Consider the following 17,201-nt stretch of genomic DNA (forward strand, 5'->3'; position numbering starts at 1 on the left):
TGCAGATCTAGTGTCCAGAGGCATGGTACCAGATAAAATAATGGAATGCAACTTATGGTGGCATAGACCGGAGCGGCTCATGCAAGATTCAGATAAGTGGCCAAAATTACAAGTTGCTGTTACTGAAACAAGCGAAATGAGGAAAAATATAAAGGTTTTTATTAACAAACTTGATGAAACACAGAATACTGAAGTATTTTTATTTGAGCGCTTTTTTAATATTTCACGTTTAAAAAGAACCGCTGCATATGTGTTCCGATTCATCCGCATTTGTAAAAATAAGGAAAGAACTTCCGAAGCCCTTTCTGTGGATAAAATACATTCTGCGTTTATCTGTATTCTAAAACTGTGTCAATCACACTCATTTTCTAATGAAATTAAGCTTTGGAACCAAAAGGGATCTCTCGAGAAATACAGCTAACTTGTAAATTTATCTCCATCTCTTGATGATCAGGGCATTATGAGAGTAGTCGGATGTTTAAAACATTCCGACTTTTTTTTGTATGACAAAAAACATCTATTATTTTAGCGGCAGATTATGTAGTTACAGCATTAACATTTGATCATTTTTATAAAGATCTTATGCATGCTGGGCCTTAGCTTTTACTTTCTACAATAAGAGAAACTTTCTGTCCGTTATCAGGAAGAAATTTAGCATGACGCATTGTACACAAATGTGTAAAATGTTTTCGTTTAAAATATAAATCCATTCAGCCAGTAATGGGAGACCTACCTGACCAGCGTCTCGCAAGTGGGCCACCATTTATTGTAACAGGTGTAGATTAGGCGGGTCTTTTCTTAATTCGCGAAAGAAAGGGTCGAAGTTGTAAATAAAGAGCTACATATGTCTTTTCATTTGTTTTTGTACGAAGGCCATACATTTAGAATTAGTTACGGAACTGCCTAAGGAATCATTTCTGTTGGCCTTTAAAAGATTTATTGCCCGAAGAAGCAAGCCTCAAAGGATGGTTTCCGATAATGAAACCAATTTCATAGCAGCTAGTTCGGAGTTAAAATCGTTAAGAGATTTTTTAGAGCAGCATACTTGATATAGCTCGCCGCGATAAGAGAATCCTTACTAAAGGATAATATTTCATGGTCTTTTATACCTCCATATTCTCCACATTTCGGCGGACTGTGAGAAAGCGGAGTAAGAACAATCAAACATCATTTACATAAAGTTTTGGGAAACGCGCACTTATAACTCACAAATTAAAGCAGTTAGGTATAAATAATGCTTGATAAATAATAAACTATCATAACATAACATTTCATTACAATACTAAAATACAGTGTATTCTATTTAAGAAAACTTAAAAAATACTCATTCCGAGTTTTGACCCACCGTGTACATCAAAATAAAATATTTCGCATTGTTAATAATTTTAGAAAATAGTAGACTATATTTAAAATGTTTTAAACATAAATATATTTTTTGATATCAAATATCTACAATTCTACAGGATGTTAATTTTACTACGAAAGTAATAAAAAAGGTAAAATTATCTTGTAAACTAGCTTATACAACACTGCCAAACCATTTATTGAAAAAACAAGAATATCGGGAAGAGTACAAAAATGTAATAATATACAGGGTGTTCCATTAAAAAAAGATAAGTTTTGTTTCACCCTGTCAATATGGGTGCCCCTGTATTTGAATATTTTTTTAGAGAATGTTGTTATCTGTTTTCCAACTTTTTTCCTATCTCTAGTATATAATTATAAAATTATATAAAAAAAATAAAAAAAAAATTTTGATAGATTTTATAATCAATAAATGTTTTCAAAAGTTAAATTAAAAAAAATTAATATAAAATTACTTAGATTGGGAATCTTCCGGCGTTCTGTGTTTCTGTGTTTTTGCTGATGTATTTAGTAGATTAATTTTTGATGATTTTTCACAATAATAACATTTTAATGCTACAGTTCTTTTAAAGATGAACTGATGATGCTCATTGAGCAGTGGGCGAAACGTCTTCAATAAATAGATAAAGTAGCACAACTCTTGTCTTTTTTATCTCCAAACTGACCGAAAACATCCCATTCACTTACGAGTGCACTTTATATATATATATATATATATATATATATATATATATATATATATATATATATATATATAGAAAAAAGAAGTACTTGTGACTCGTTTGGAAAAAATATATACCTAAATGTTTTTGATGGGTTGGAGTCAATAAAAGGGGCTATTGGTTAACTATTTAATATCTCGAGCTTTCAATTGTGTTTACAATTCTTATCAAGAGCTGCTAAAAAAGACAAAATATCTTACAAAGTTGAACTAGAAAGAAAAACATTTTTTTTTTGTTAACTCACCAAATAAAATTAGTTTCGTTAATAAAATTGCTGCAAATACATTTCAAAAAGAATTAATACTAAAATGCCCTTATCTAATAAATTCTATAAAATTTATATCTAATAAAGACCATATTATGGATTTTGATAACATTAAAATTTTATGTAGTGAAAGTAATAAATTCAAAAGGACTTTTTTGGAAATGGTTTGTATTAGCAAAAGTGATAATAATTTAAACAAAAGATCAGAAATTCAAAATCTAAGCAAAATTTATAATTATATTATTTCTTTATAATTTATATATGAAACTTGAAAAATATCACATTTTTATTTAATTTTCCATATATCTGTTACATTTTTTCAGACATCTATTAATGGTGAATAAATCTTCTTCTTTTTTGTTACTAAACAAAAAATAATTTTTAAACAAAATTTTATTTTTGACAATATAATTGTCAAAGGTAAAAATTTTAAGTTGGCATTTATGACATTGAGGCTTATTTGTAATTGGTTGCTACTTTAAACTATTTATAAATTCAATTATTTTTGTTAAGAAAATGTTTTCAAAATGATTAAAATTTCAGGGAAGAATTTATTAGATAAGGGCATTTTAGTATTAATTCTTTTTGAAATGTATTTGCAGCAATTTTATTAACGAAACTAATTTTATTTGGTGAGTTAACAAAAAAAAAATGTTTTTCTTTCTAGTTCAACTTTGTAAGATATTTTGTCTTTTTTAGCAGCTCTTGATAAGAATTGTAAATACAATTGAAAGCTCGAGATATTAAATAGTTAACCAATAGCCCCTTTTATTGACTCCAACCCATCAAAAACATTTATATATATATATATATATATATATATATATATATATATATATATATATATATATGTATATATGTATATATGTGTGTGTGTGTGTGTGTGTGTGTGCGTGTGTATGTATTTATATCTGTATCACAAAAACATCAATGCAGTAGCTTTACAATAATTATAAATTCAGTGTCAATAAATTAATCTAAACAAACTTACCTTCAAATGTAAAAGTATCTTACGCTACACTACATCACAAACAGTTACAACATCCGCCAGAAGCTAGGTTTATTAGAGAATTGATCCTTTTTTTGCCAAAAAGAAACAACTTTTGAAACCAATGTTTCTATTAAAATATGCAATAAAGAAGTGAAATCGAGGTGCATCAATAAATGAGTTTTGCGGTCGTACCGGTAAAAATGGTGATAGAAGTCTAATTTATTACTTTAATCTAAGAAAGATCAACAAAAATCATGACATTTGTAAACAAACAGCCAAATTATTCAAAATATGAAAAATTTGGTAACATCGTTGACCTGTCATGTCAACTAAGGGGGCATGAATTGGCTGAATTTGGTATATAAACTGAAAGGTTTCTGAAGGCAAGTATAGTCGAGTTTTTTTGTTTAAGTAGTAAACTCACTAAAATGAAGGTAATAAAAAGTCGAAATTAGCATTACGTTTTTATTTGTAGTGATTAGTGAAAAACATAGTGTGTATAGTATAAAGTAATCAATCGTAAACTCAATTTGAATTGATTTTTAATCTCTTATCTTTTTAAGTTTACAAAGTTTTTTTTAATATGGGTATTCTTTTTGTGTTCATTTTTTGTTATAAAATAGGATTCGAATATCTAATCTAGATGGATATCTTGACCAACCAATGCCCGTTTCAAGTAATCCTTTTTTTTTGTTTTTTATGACCTCCTGTCTTCAAGCTCACCTCACAACTAACTTTAGTTTATTTGTTCTTTCCTTCTGATTATAGTTTATCATTCTAGTTGTAATTGTGTAAAATATAGAAAATTTTTATATTAATTCTGTATATCTTGTGGGTAAGTTGTTCAATATTTATGTTGATTACTTTTGACAGAGTATACTGTATAATGTAAAAACTAGTAGTAATTTTCCTAAATTGTTTTATATTAGTTTTCCATTTTTTTTCAATTTTTTAGAGTAAAATTGTGGATTTGCTTTCAACTGCGTCGAGTTTAAATGCTAAAGAGTGTAACAATATAGGCTTCGCCTTCTACATCTAATTGTAAAGAGATCCTAAGACGAAACACCTCTATACCTGACCCTTCCGTTTTCTATATATCTTCAACGTTCAGAGGGTTTGCGTGATAGACTGCGCCCAAGTACAGTAGTCCCAATATAGGACGAATCTCAATCGCATTTGAAAGCGCAGCATCTCAAAGTCAGGAAAAATTATGACGAATAGATTAGATATATTGATTTGTAAATTGAACAGTCAAATTACCCATACCAAGATCAATAAATTTATTCCCATATTCTCTTATCCCTTTTAAAGGAATCTGATTTGAAACTTTCATCCGTACTCCGAGACGGTGCGCGACTACAGTATATACATATATTATTAATATTTTATTTTAGTTCAAATCTTATTTGAACCTTAATTTTCTCCTATTTGTATATGTGCTTTTTAGATTTGATTTAAAGAAAGCATTCTAATTTTATTAAAATTTATTTAATAAATTTTAACTGTTATCATCATCATTCTGGCTTTATAACCCTGCGAGATTAAGCCAAACATAGCATCTGTTGCAAATAAAAATTCTGCGGTTTATCTCTGTGGTAGTATTATTTTCCGTGTTAATGAGCGCTCCCAACAAGTTTGATATCATCAGCATAGGCAAGGATTTGCACTGATTTGTTATATATTGAACCGGTTGTTCTGATTTGTGACCTATGTAGTACTTTTTCAAGAGCCAGATTGAACAGTATACAGAAGAGAGGTTTTCCCTGGCGCAGCCCGTTATTTCTTTTAAAAGATTTAGACAGTTCACCCTGGATTCGTACTCTACATTTAACTTTTTCAAGAAATACTTTCGTTAAATTTACCAATTGATTTGGCACTGCTAGCTTTTTCATTGCTTTGATCGTAGACAGTCTAAAATATGTGATAAGTATCTATCTATGTTTTAACTGTTTTAATCTCTTTCATATTGTTATTTATTCATTAATGCTCCTAAACAAGTCAATAATGTTTGGAAAACAATTTTTAGGCTTTCCTGGGGGCACTAATATTCGCCGTTTTGACAGCCTATAGTCAAGGTAAGATTTTAGAATTAAGAATATATTTTTAATTATATATTTATCATTACATATATTTTTTGTCTTTATTATTATACTGTATATAGTGCTACACTGTAAATTAATCGGATTGTTAATATTAGATAGACCAAAATTCTCATTTGCATTTTTGTTTTAAATAATTTAAAAATTTTTCAGTGTTAATATAGTCTATCTAATTGCTTAAAAAGGAATGTAGTTTCGATATTATTTGATATAAAAGGCCACTCACCCTAACTTCGAAAAACCATTATTACGATAGTTTTTGTTTCTGTAGTTTTGTGTCATTGTTCGAGTATTCCAATAAGCATAATTGTGGCACTTTTAGAAGATGGCACCAGAAACGTTGTTGTTAGACTTTTGAATATGCAACAAGTATGACAGCGTTACGAAAATACTAATATGCTGATTCGAAGACCTGGTTCAGGACAAGGTAGGACTACAAAAGCTAGAGATGACCGCTTTAACGTTTTCAATAATTATTCATTAGAATCTTCACTATTACCCACATAAGGCGTTTGAAATGTGATTGTATATACGAATACTAAAAATATTGTGGACGACAAAGCAGAAAAACGAAGCAATTCTCAACAACAGAAAATTCAACAATATTTTTTGACTAATTTTGACGACTATAATGGGTAAAATCGGAGAGCGTCGCACAAACAGCTCAAAAGAGATTCAAAATAGCTCAATACAGAGAGAGAGGACTTTTACATTACGGGGTGACGTTAGTTCTATCCAGAAAAACTTTTATTTATCATTTTCAAAGTGGAATGGATATTTAAATACAATTTAGAAAAAGCTATTGGAAAAACTAGACGATAACACCACGATAAAGCACAGCTGTAACTACAAATATCTAGATATCACTATTTCACAAGATGGAACATTAGACAAAGCCATAAGAGAGAGAAATACGTCAGGGAAAAAAGCCATCACAATGTTAAACAGCATTTTATGGGATCAATCCATCAGCAAAAAAAAAACAAAAAGAGGATATATGAGACTATAGTAAAAAGTATCACTTTATACAGCTGTGAGGTATGGCCACTTAAAGAAAGAACACTGGCAACGCTAAGAGCGACGGAAATGGATTTTTGGAGAAGAGCCGCAGGAAGATCTAGAAGAGAAAGGATTACCAAAGAACGCATTAGAGAAATAATGGAAATCAAACGAACAATCACAGATGACCTAACAACAAAACAAACTTATCTGGTTCGGACACATATGAAAAATGGACGAACAATGAATACCAAAAGAAATATTAAAATGGCAACCAGAAGGAAAGAGAAAACGAGGTAGACCGAGAAAAAGTTGGAGCGAAGGAATAAATAAACAACTGAGAGAGAGGGCCATAGAAGAAGACCTATGGAAAAACCGGACTAAGTGGCTATTGGAAGTCGGAAACAGCGGAGAACGTTATAAACCGACAAGTAGTAGTAGTAGTAGTAGTATTGGAAAAACTTAACCACAAAGAAATAGTTTTAGTTCATTTCCTGTTTCTTGGATGTTTTAAAAATATTTTTGTTCTAAACTTCTATTTTTTAAAACTCTTAATTAAATCTGAATCTTTAATAATTCCTTTACAATTTTATAATATTTGTAACCAATAGGTAAGTTGAGTTTAAGTCAATGAAAATATTTTAAGGATAAGTAGAAATAAATTAAGGTAATTTTTCTACTTTTTGGTTCATATCAGTAAATAAAAACGAGAATAACAGTGACCAAAGTATCGAGGTCTGATATATTTCTATTATCACCAGCAATTATTAATACTCTTTTCTGTATTTGCCAATACTACTCGTGTCTTCAACTTACATAACTTTTACAATTTTTATATACTCGTCCTTTTATTCAATTTCCCGCCACAATGCGTCTCGGCGTTCTCTATCAAGAGTTTCCTAATATTAATCAATACTATGTGAACGTTGGTTAAATTTATTTATTCGTATATTTTTCCTTTGTCCCCTTTATAATAAAAATTTTATGTACTTCCTAATAACAGAAGTTTCCATTACAGTAGATTTTAGAAGATTTCTTTTTTTTAAAGTATTAATTATTATTCTTTATATCTTTGTAGCAGGCGCAATAAGTTTTATAATTCACATAATTTAATGTTTTTTTTTCTGTTTAAGCTGGAGGCTACGGAGGATATGGAGGTGGCTATGGGTATGGAGGCGGATATGCTGGTGGGTATGCAGGCGGATATGCAGGTGGTTATGGAGGCTATGGAGGAGGAATTGGGTATGGAGGATACGGAGGAGGTTACGGAGGAGGTTACGGAGGAGGTGTTGGAATAGTCAAAGTAATAAATACTGGACCTCCACCGCCGCCTATTCTACCTCCACCACCACCACCAGCACCAGTCAAAATCATCAAGATCGTTAATGGCGGAGGCTATGGAGGCGGTTACGGTTTTGGAGGCGGTTATGGCTATGGAGGAGGCTATGGTTATGGTGGTGGTATTGGAGTTGGTGGATATGGAGGTCTCCCACCACCACCACCACCACCAGCTGTCAAAGTTGTTAGGGTTGTAACTACGGGAGGCGGATGGAACCCAGGTAATAAAAAATTTAATGGAATATCTGAAAATATAAAAATTATTATATACATATTAGCCCACTAATATAGCGCCACTGATAACAAATAAAATTCAGAAATAATTAACTTTTAAACGTTTCAAAAAAGATGGAATTCTTGGTGTGGATAAAGCATATCGTCCTGATGTGAAAAATGCTTTTGTGTGTGTGTGTGTGTGTGTGTGTGTGTGTGTGTGTGTGTGTGTGTGTGTTTTGTTTTATGGCACTGGAACTAAGCCAATTAGCCAGAACAAAAAAATGCTTTTCGACAAAGCAATGATTTACTACTAAGTGTTACTTGGACTCTGCTTCGTCGTAAACAACAGATAAAAGAATGTACGCGAGCTTTCAATGCGATCGTACATACACAACTGATAATAAAATTTATGTGATAGTAGAAAATAATGATAGTGATAATATGTAATACGTAGATGATGTAGATAGAAAATAAGATAGTCGGCCAAATTTTACATGAGCAATGAGCAATTTGTATTTTTTATAGCATAAAATGTATTAAAAACAAGTTCCTTGTGTACCTAAAGTTGATCAAGGTAACCAAACAGTAATGTAGAATATAAGACAGCCTGTTTTACAAATTTTAAAGGTTGTGTAGATATATTTGAATATAACTAAATCAATTAATTTCAAAAAAAATAAAAATTAAAGCCCAGATACAAACTTGCCTATACAAAGTATAAATTTATTGATGAGTATAAGTATTCGGTAAATCCCAAAATATCCACATAAATACATTGGTCTTGATAAGATATTCAGAGAAATGCAACTAATTTTCAAAAATATATAAGAACTGTTTAATCGAAGTAATAAATTAGAGATTAGAACACTTCGTAGAACATTACAATGTATTTTCGAGTTTTTGAGAGGATAATTGGGAACATTTCTGGTTTTTTTGTAAATAATTTATATTATAATCATAATCATAATCTAATCATAATTTAGTTCTCTTTTAATTATAAATGTGTTATGTTTCAGGTTGGTGGTAAATTTACTTAATTCTGCTCAGTTCTTTAAAATGATTGACCAACGAAGAAGTAAAATAACCAAAAAAGCTGTAAAAATTGTATAATATAATTAAGTGATAATAAATTTATATTTATAATATGATGAATTTTTTTTCTGTCTATACTTTAGGTTATTCCTATATTTTCATATTGAAATTTTTGAAAAATTTAGTATAAAAATAATAACTTTAAAACCTCAATATTATGCTTGTGTGGTAATGTAAAACCGTAATGTAATAAAAATACAGTATACTTACCAAATATATTTTTATGTTAATTAAATGCAATACTATTATAACGTATTGCGTATTATAACTGGAAATGAAACCATGTAGTGTAAATTTATCTGTTATACTATATATTATTACTGTTATCAGTGTATTGTGAATGGAAAATGTATTCCAAATAGCTTTTTATTACCTACATATATTATACAGTGATGAGTGTCTTACCACCCGGCCAAATAGCGGAAAGGATAGAAGACATATTAAGTTGTGAGATAGTACGAGATAAACTATTTCTTAGACGTGGCTATTTGACTTCAGTCATAATTATACGGATGACCTCGAAAATATTTTATTTTAATAAGTTCTGATGTTAGAATAAATGATTGAATAAATTAAGATATATTATAGTAAAAAACATTAATTAGTAGCGATTTTAAATTATAAATCTTTAAGTTTATTTAATAATATAAATAACTCTACTGAAATATTTGACTAAACTATAGGTAGGTATGTTCGGTCCGAAAACAATTGTTGTATGTGGAATTGGTGTAATAGTTAGAGACGTGGTCTATTGACAAGAAGATTGGGGTTCAATTCACACCAAGGACAAAATTTTTGTTTTATTCAATCAAAAAATAATAAAAAATATGATACATATTAGGTAACAAGTTTTCGAAAAACTCATTATTTACAATTTATTCTTATTCCAATGTTATAAAATAGAAATACAAAATAATTCAAATTCAATTCCAGTTTTACAATCTTCAGTTGTAAATGCAAAATAATTCGGTGAAGACTGTTTAATGTCAAATCCATCACTAAATTCTCGGTGTTAATATCAATTTCTCTGTACAGGTAATGATTTTCAAAACAATTGAGAACATTGGAATGGATGCGCGCGAACAGCTGCCTGCTTTACAGCTAACCGAATCATCAAGCCTTCAGCCATCAAATAATAACATATCGAGAAGTATTTTTGCACGGTAAACAGAAACTTTTTATTGAAAAAACAATTCGTAAAAATGGTTTTAACGGTCGAGGAAAAAGTGCAAATTGTTGTCTAGCATGTGAATGGATTATCAGACAACATGATTAGTCAACAATTTGTAAATATGTTTCCAACTAGGCCGGCTCCAGCACGATCAACAATTCAGTCCATTATACGTAATTTTTTTTTTACTTATCGATCCGTGTTCGCTCCAAGAGGAGTTCGTAGACGAAGGGAGGTAAATGAATTTGGAACTAAGAGACACTTTGATTTGTGCAAGTATTCAGCAAAATCCTACCCAATCAACATCTCGTCTCGGAGAACAATATGAAATTTCAAGATTTAGAGTAGGTAAAATTTTGAAAAGACATGGATACCGTCCCTATAAACTTCATAAATCCAACGAACAATTCCCTGGGGATTAACATAGACGTTTAGAATTTTGTCAAACTGCGATGGAAATGTCACATCAAGATGAACATTTTTTAGAGAACGTTTTGTTTACCGATGAATGTACGTTTTCATTGCATGGCCGTCACAATTCAATGAATACTCGGTATTGGTCTCGAGGAAATCCTCGCCAGATTTATGTCGCTCGTACCCAGCGTCCTCGAAAAGTAAATGTTTGGGGAGGCATAATAGGGAATCATGTCATTGGTCCATTTTTTATAGACGGTATGTTGACTGGGCGGAAATACTTGGAACTTCTGCAAAATCAAATTGTCCCAGCCCTTCGTAATTTACCAATACCTTTCGATTCCATATGATTTCAACACGATGGTTGTCCTGCACCTAATTCTCGCATCGTCAGTGAATATCTCAGTACAACTTTTCCTAATCGATGGATTAGTGGTCACGGAGATATTTTTTGGCCTGCAAGATCACCTGATCTTGCACCGTGTGATTCTTTTATGTGGGGATATATCAAGTCCAAACTATATGGAATTGAAGACGATAGGCCTAATTCTCTCCAAGAATTAAGAGAAAAGATCTTTAATTCAATGAGAGGTATTAGTCCAGAAACATTAACTAATGTTAGACGAAACTTTTATAATAGATTGGGTTTTTGTTCTGCTGCTAATGGAGGCTTATTCGAACATTTTTTGTTAATACATTTCATTAGAATAAGATACGTTTATTTAGAATATTTTTACAGAATTTCTACCTATTTAAACATTTTTTGTAAGTACTTTTATTTAGAACGTTCTTTTATGTTTGAAGAATTTTTATTTTATTTTCGAAAGCCCATTGTTTTTTCAATAAGATTTTCATGTTTTACTATAAACACTTCTAATAAAGACTGAGATAAATGTTTAGTGATTTAAAGCAAAACGATATAATATCTGCATAATTTCAAAATTTTAATTTTTAAAAAAGTAAAACCTCCATGTTGGATTCGAACCCTGAGCGCCTGGATGAGAACATCGTGCCTTGAACTCTGATCCACCAGACTTTTATAAATATTTATTGACAGTTTGGGTTATTGTTCTGCTGCTGTTTAAATCATAGTAGAAATTATTCTTGGTTAATAATTTAAAACTTAAGACTAAATAATCAATATTAATTAAATTATTTTATTCACATTTTTGCTTTATTGTGGTCAATCAGTTTTTACTTTATGCGAAATTAAAAAATGGAAATACGTTACACATACGACGTGACACACATTAATTATGATCGAGGTGATTTAGCTCGAAGCTAACGTCTAAAGGTGTGAGACTATCGATAGTGGTAATGTAATGTAATGTAAATTATAGGTTTCTATCGATTATTTCTCACCTCTACGAGTTTCATCTCTTTTTATTTTACAAAGTAACTGTGTTTTCTATCTCTTACGTTAAAACGCCAAGTGGTAAGACACTCATCACTGTATAAAGTTAAAGTAGTATTTTGCACTTTTTACTGATTTAATTATTTTTAGCATAAAAAATTTCTGGTCTTTATGTTGGTTCAAATTATAAACTGTTGTTTACTGATTTAGATGGCTGATAGTAGAAAGATGAACCTTTCTGGTTCACAATATCGAAAAAGAAGGATAGAAAAAGAGGTAGATCACAAGGGATTAGATGGCTCGCTAAAAAGGTTTTTTGTATCCCCGACGAGTACGCAACCTCAACCTTCAACAAGCCAAGCTCTAGATGTTTAACCTTTTAAATTAAGTGAAAACGATGCAGAAGAACAGAATCAAAATAAATCGACTGCCGAAAACATTACACTGCACCAGGATACAACGAATAATCCCTCATCAAATAATATGCAAACCGAAACCGCAGATATTGATGTGAGTGAAGAGCAATTTAAAGATCTAGCATATCGGCCAGAAGTATTGACAGATACTGTTAAACTTATAATTTTAGACATAGGTCCAGTACAATTAAAAAATATTATTTGTCCTGTAAATAGTTTATACAGATCTTTTAGCTCTACTTACTTCGTAAAAAAGTTAACGAATAATGAAAAAGTACATAGAAATTGGCTTATTCACTCAAAATCTAAAGGAATCTGATATTAATATTGCCGATATGCGAAGCCAGGGCCAGGGTTATTACAATGGTGCCAATATGAAAAGCAAACACAATAGCCTACAAAAAATCTCAGATATTAATCCCAGAGACCAGATTTTTGTCCCTTGTGCGCCGCACATCCCTAATTTAGTCGTGAATGATGCAGCAAAAAGCTCGCTTCACATCAATATATTGATGGAATATTATTTTAAAGGAAGTACCTAGGTTAAAGCTAAAACCGCTCTCTGATACCCGGTGGGAGAGTCAAATTGATACCGTAAAAACTCTTAGGTATGAATTGGAAAAAGTTTATGATGCATTGATCGCCCTTTATAAAAATACATCTAGAGATAATGACAACGAATACTGCAAGTTTCCTGATTAATAAAATAAAATCATTTAAATTAATATGTTCCTTAGTTGTCTCGTATAATATTTTATTAAAAATAAATGTAGTTAGCAAAATCATCCAAAAATCTAACGTTATTTTACCAGAATCTGTACAAATGTTAAATGGAATTAAAATATTTTTAACAGACATGAGATCCGACAATGAGTTTATAAATTTGCTCAATGAAGCTAAGAAAATAGCTCAAGAAATGGATGCAGAAATTTCATTTCCTGTAGTTCATACATACAGTTCGACCCAGAAGAAAAAAGACTTTATGAATGTGAACATAAAGATGAACCAATTCAATCCCCAGAATTACATTTTAAAGTAAATTTGCATTTTTATATTCTTGATATTGCCATCTCAAAATTAGATGATAGATTTCAAGATTTAGAAACACATGTTGAATCTTTTGGTTTTTTAAAAAACTGAAGTGTTTGTTCTAAAGAGGAAATATTGTACCAATTTAGAAACTAAACTAACTGAACACGGAAACAAAAAATTTTGATATAAATGCAATATATCTTTACAATGAGACTGATATAAATATTGTCTATTTAAATTACTAATAAAAATAATATGTCGGCCAAAGAAGTGTTAGCCTATCTCGTTGCTAACGAGTTTTGGAATAGGAATATTTCCTAATTTATTTGTTGCGCTTAGGATATTTTTAACTATGTCCGTCACTGTAGCTCATGGGGAGCGATCATTTTAAAAACTTAAATTAATAAAAAACTACCTAAGATCTACCATGAGCCAATCCAGGTTTACAAATTTAGCTATAATGATTATCGAGGAAGATATTTGTTTTAATTTAGATGTGACTGACCTAGTTAGGGAATTTGCACTTAAAAAGGCGAAAAGTCGATTTTAGTATTTAGACGTGTATACCTACCTAGTGTTTTATTTCTTGTTTTTTATTTTACTTTATTTTTCCTAAAATAAGTATGTAGATTTTTGTATTTTGGTTATATCGAATTAATACATAATATGTTGTATAAGCTCATTTATACTATAGGTATGTATCTATTCATTGACTTAATAAATATATTTTTATGATTTAAATGTTCAAAATTGTGTTTTTAATAATTTTTCCTAATTTTGTTTTCCAAAATTCCGGCGGCAAATCTGGTTTTTGCACCCGGGCGGCAAAACCTCTAGGATCGACCCTAGTCATATGTGTATCTGATGTTATTATTATTGTTAACACCGATACCGATTTTATTATCCTCGCTACAATTGTTTACCGCTATTTTAAATACTGATTTAGAGTAGGCATTAAACAACATCGGTGACATAACACATCCCTGTCTATCGTCACGGTTAATAGGACTTTTAGCTGACACCTTCTTAGCCACCTTAATGCAAGCGATCTGATTGTAGTAGATTGTAGTAGATTTTTGACCAATCTGATGTACGTATCTAGACCAACTAAGCTTAAGAATTGATATGTAATTGTTTTTTTTTCGATGCTTTTCTCAATGCTTTTTTGTAAAAAGTATTCGCATGCAAAACAGTGCTTCCCGAGTATCCATTTCGCTTTGGAATTCAAACTGCTTATTATCAGTAATCCTCTCAGAAAGTTGGTATATGCGACAATGAAATATTTTCATAAAAAATTTGATTGTGTGACTCATTAAATTGATGGGAATAGCTACAAATACTGTTTCCACTTTCCACTTTCTTGACGGCAACGGTGTACTAAGCAGATAAAAGTAAATATATTTTTCTCCTACTAAAATCCCAAATATTGCGATTAGTAGCGAAGAATAATTTACGGTTTGTTTACATATATGTGAATTTAAAAAGGCTTCGTAATACCACAGTAAGAAATTTCTGGAAAAAAACTCGCTTTCGGTAAAAACTAGTGTTTGAAGTGATAAAAGTAAGTAAGGTTATTTACAATTCGAAACAGTCATACTGGAGGAAGTCTGGCCGTTAGTTTTGCGACGTTGCCAAAGTTAAAAATAGTTCTGCAAACTGAGGACTGATAGGAACTGGATTTCTGAGCGGTTGAAGCGAATCTAGTTCCTTTCGCGGTCCTTAGAAACAGATATGATGTACACGGACAGTGATGATAATGCGTCAGAAGGCAACAAGAGAAAATATAGAGGGTCAACTTCACCTTTCCTGCAGAGCAAAAAAACTGCCAGAACTCCAAGCAAAATAAAACCAAAGGAAGAAGATTCAGAGGATTTGGACGACGTTATAAGCATGTTCAAGAAGATGATGGAAGAACTGAAAGAAATCAGGAATGAAAATAAGGAATATAGAGAAGAGATGATAGCGTTGAAAAAAGAAAATATAAAGATAAATCAAGAATTAGAAGAAACAAAAAACAAATTAACCCAGGTTGAAAACAAAGTAGAAAGAATTGAAAAACAGATGAAAAGAAATAACATAGTAATTACGGGTTTACCAATAAACGCAACAGATGAAACACTCTTAAAAAATAACGTAAAAGATTTTATACAAAAGCACCTAAAAGAGGATGTCGAAATAGAATCTGCAATAAAGTTAAAGAACAATATATGTCTGGTACAAATGAAGGATTATGGCGAAAAAATTAAGGTACCTAATGAAAGAAAAAAGCAAACTCAGATTTCTTACTGGAGAAAAGATCTTCATCAACGATGACATAACCTAAAAAGAAAGACACATGAGGAAGGAAATCGTAAATAAAAGCAAGGAATTAAGAGCTGAAGGTAGAAATGAAGAGATAGGGTACAGAAAACTAACTGTGGATGGCATAAATTGGGTATGGGCCGGAAATGGTACTTTCAAACGAGAAAAATCTAGAAATATGGACCCAAAAAACGCATATAGTAGTGGAAAAAGGAAAAGATGGCCCATTATGCCAACGGACCCTAGCGATGAACAGGAAAATGAGTTTGAACATAAATAGCAAAATAAAAAATAAGAATATGTACCTAAATATTGCGACATGGAATGTTCGAGGAGTATACGTGGAAAAATTATTATAGGCGACGCCAATGCAAAGGTCGGAAGAGAAGATATATATAAAAACATAACAGGGGGTGAAAGTAAACATTTGAATACAAATGATAATGGACAGAGATTAATCACATTCGCAATTGAAAACAGGATGAAGATAATGAGTACCCAGTTTAGGAGAAAAAATATATATAAAGGAACGTGGAAAATTCCGGGGTCAAATGAAACTAATCAAATAGACCACATTTTAATACAAGAGAAGTTTGCGAATTTAATGACAAATGTGAAAACGTGAAACATATACAAGAAACCTACGCCAAACAAAATAGTACTACTGTGAGTAACATACAACAAAAGTTCTTGAAAATGACAAACACTATAAAGGAAGCTACGTCGAAGAACATATATATATAATAACGGATTTATTACGGCTGTCGCCGCTTCTCCGCCCCCAATTTCCATCTTTTTCTGTCATATGCAGTTGCCTCCTCTAAGTCTCTTGCCGCCATTGCTTCATCAATATCGTTGCGCCAACTTCTCCGTGGTCGTCCTCTCTTTCTTCTTTCAGGAGGGATCCATTCCAGTACTCTCCTAGGCCATCTGTACTCTGGCATTCTTTTAACATGTCCGAACCAGATTAATTGTTTTCTTTCTATGTCATCATTGATATTTCTCTCCATTTTCATTTCGTTTCTTATTTGTTCGTTTCTAACTCTCTCCAGTTTCGATCTACCGCAGCTTCGTCTCAGATAATCCATTTCTGTCGTCATAAGTTTGTTTTTATTAGCTTTGGTGACGTCCCATACTTCCGAACCGTAAAGTGTAATACTTTGAACTATACTACCGTAAATGTGTTTTTTGGTTTCTCGTCGAATTGTTTTTTGCCAGAGAAGAGAGTTTAAGGCACGGGTCGCTGCTCTGCCCTTGTTTATTCTTTCCCTGATTTCATCTGCGCTATTTCCCTTCTTGTTGAAAATGACCCCCAAATATTTGCAGGATTGCACGCCTTTGATTTTGTCGTCTTCCAAGACTAGGTCACATATTTCATCTGTTCCCACTGAGAGATATTCACATTTTGTCATATTCATACGTCGAA

At 31.3% G+C, this 17,201-nt stretch overlaps 1 protein-coding gene across 1 annotated transcript; it reads left to right on the forward strand.

The window, feature by feature from the left end:
- Window positions 1-3,688: 3,688 nt before the first annotated feature.
- On the forward strand, window positions 3,689-9,138 carry LOC140431269 (uncharacterized). The gene is made up of 4 exons (XM_072519208.1): window positions 3,689-3,777; window positions 5,370-5,418; window positions 7,575-8,000; window positions 9,012-9,138. The coding sequence occupies exons 1-4, from the start codon at window positions 3,772-3,774 to the stop codon at window positions 9,020-9,022; spliced, it is 492 nt and encodes a 163-aa protein (XP_072375309.1). The 5' UTR covers window positions 3,689-3,771; the 3' UTR covers window positions 9,023-9,138.
- The last annotated feature ends 8,063 nt before the right edge of the window (window positions 9,139-17,201 follow it).

This window comes from Diabrotica undecimpunctata, chromosome 1 (genome assembly GCF_040954645.1).
Source record: "Diabrotica undecimpunctata isolate CICGRU chromosome 1, icDiaUnde3, whole genome shotgun sequence".
NCBI classification, from domain to species: Eukaryota; Metazoa; Arthropoda; class Insecta; order Coleoptera; family Chrysomelidae; genus Diabrotica; species Diabrotica undecimpunctata.

Coding starts and splice junctions, on each gene's coding strand:
- LOC140431269 (XM_072519208.1), top strand. Junction 5,419..7,574: donor TTTGACAGCCTATAGTCAAG/GTAAGATTTTAG, acceptor TTTCTGTTTAAG/CTGGAGGCTACGGAGGATAT.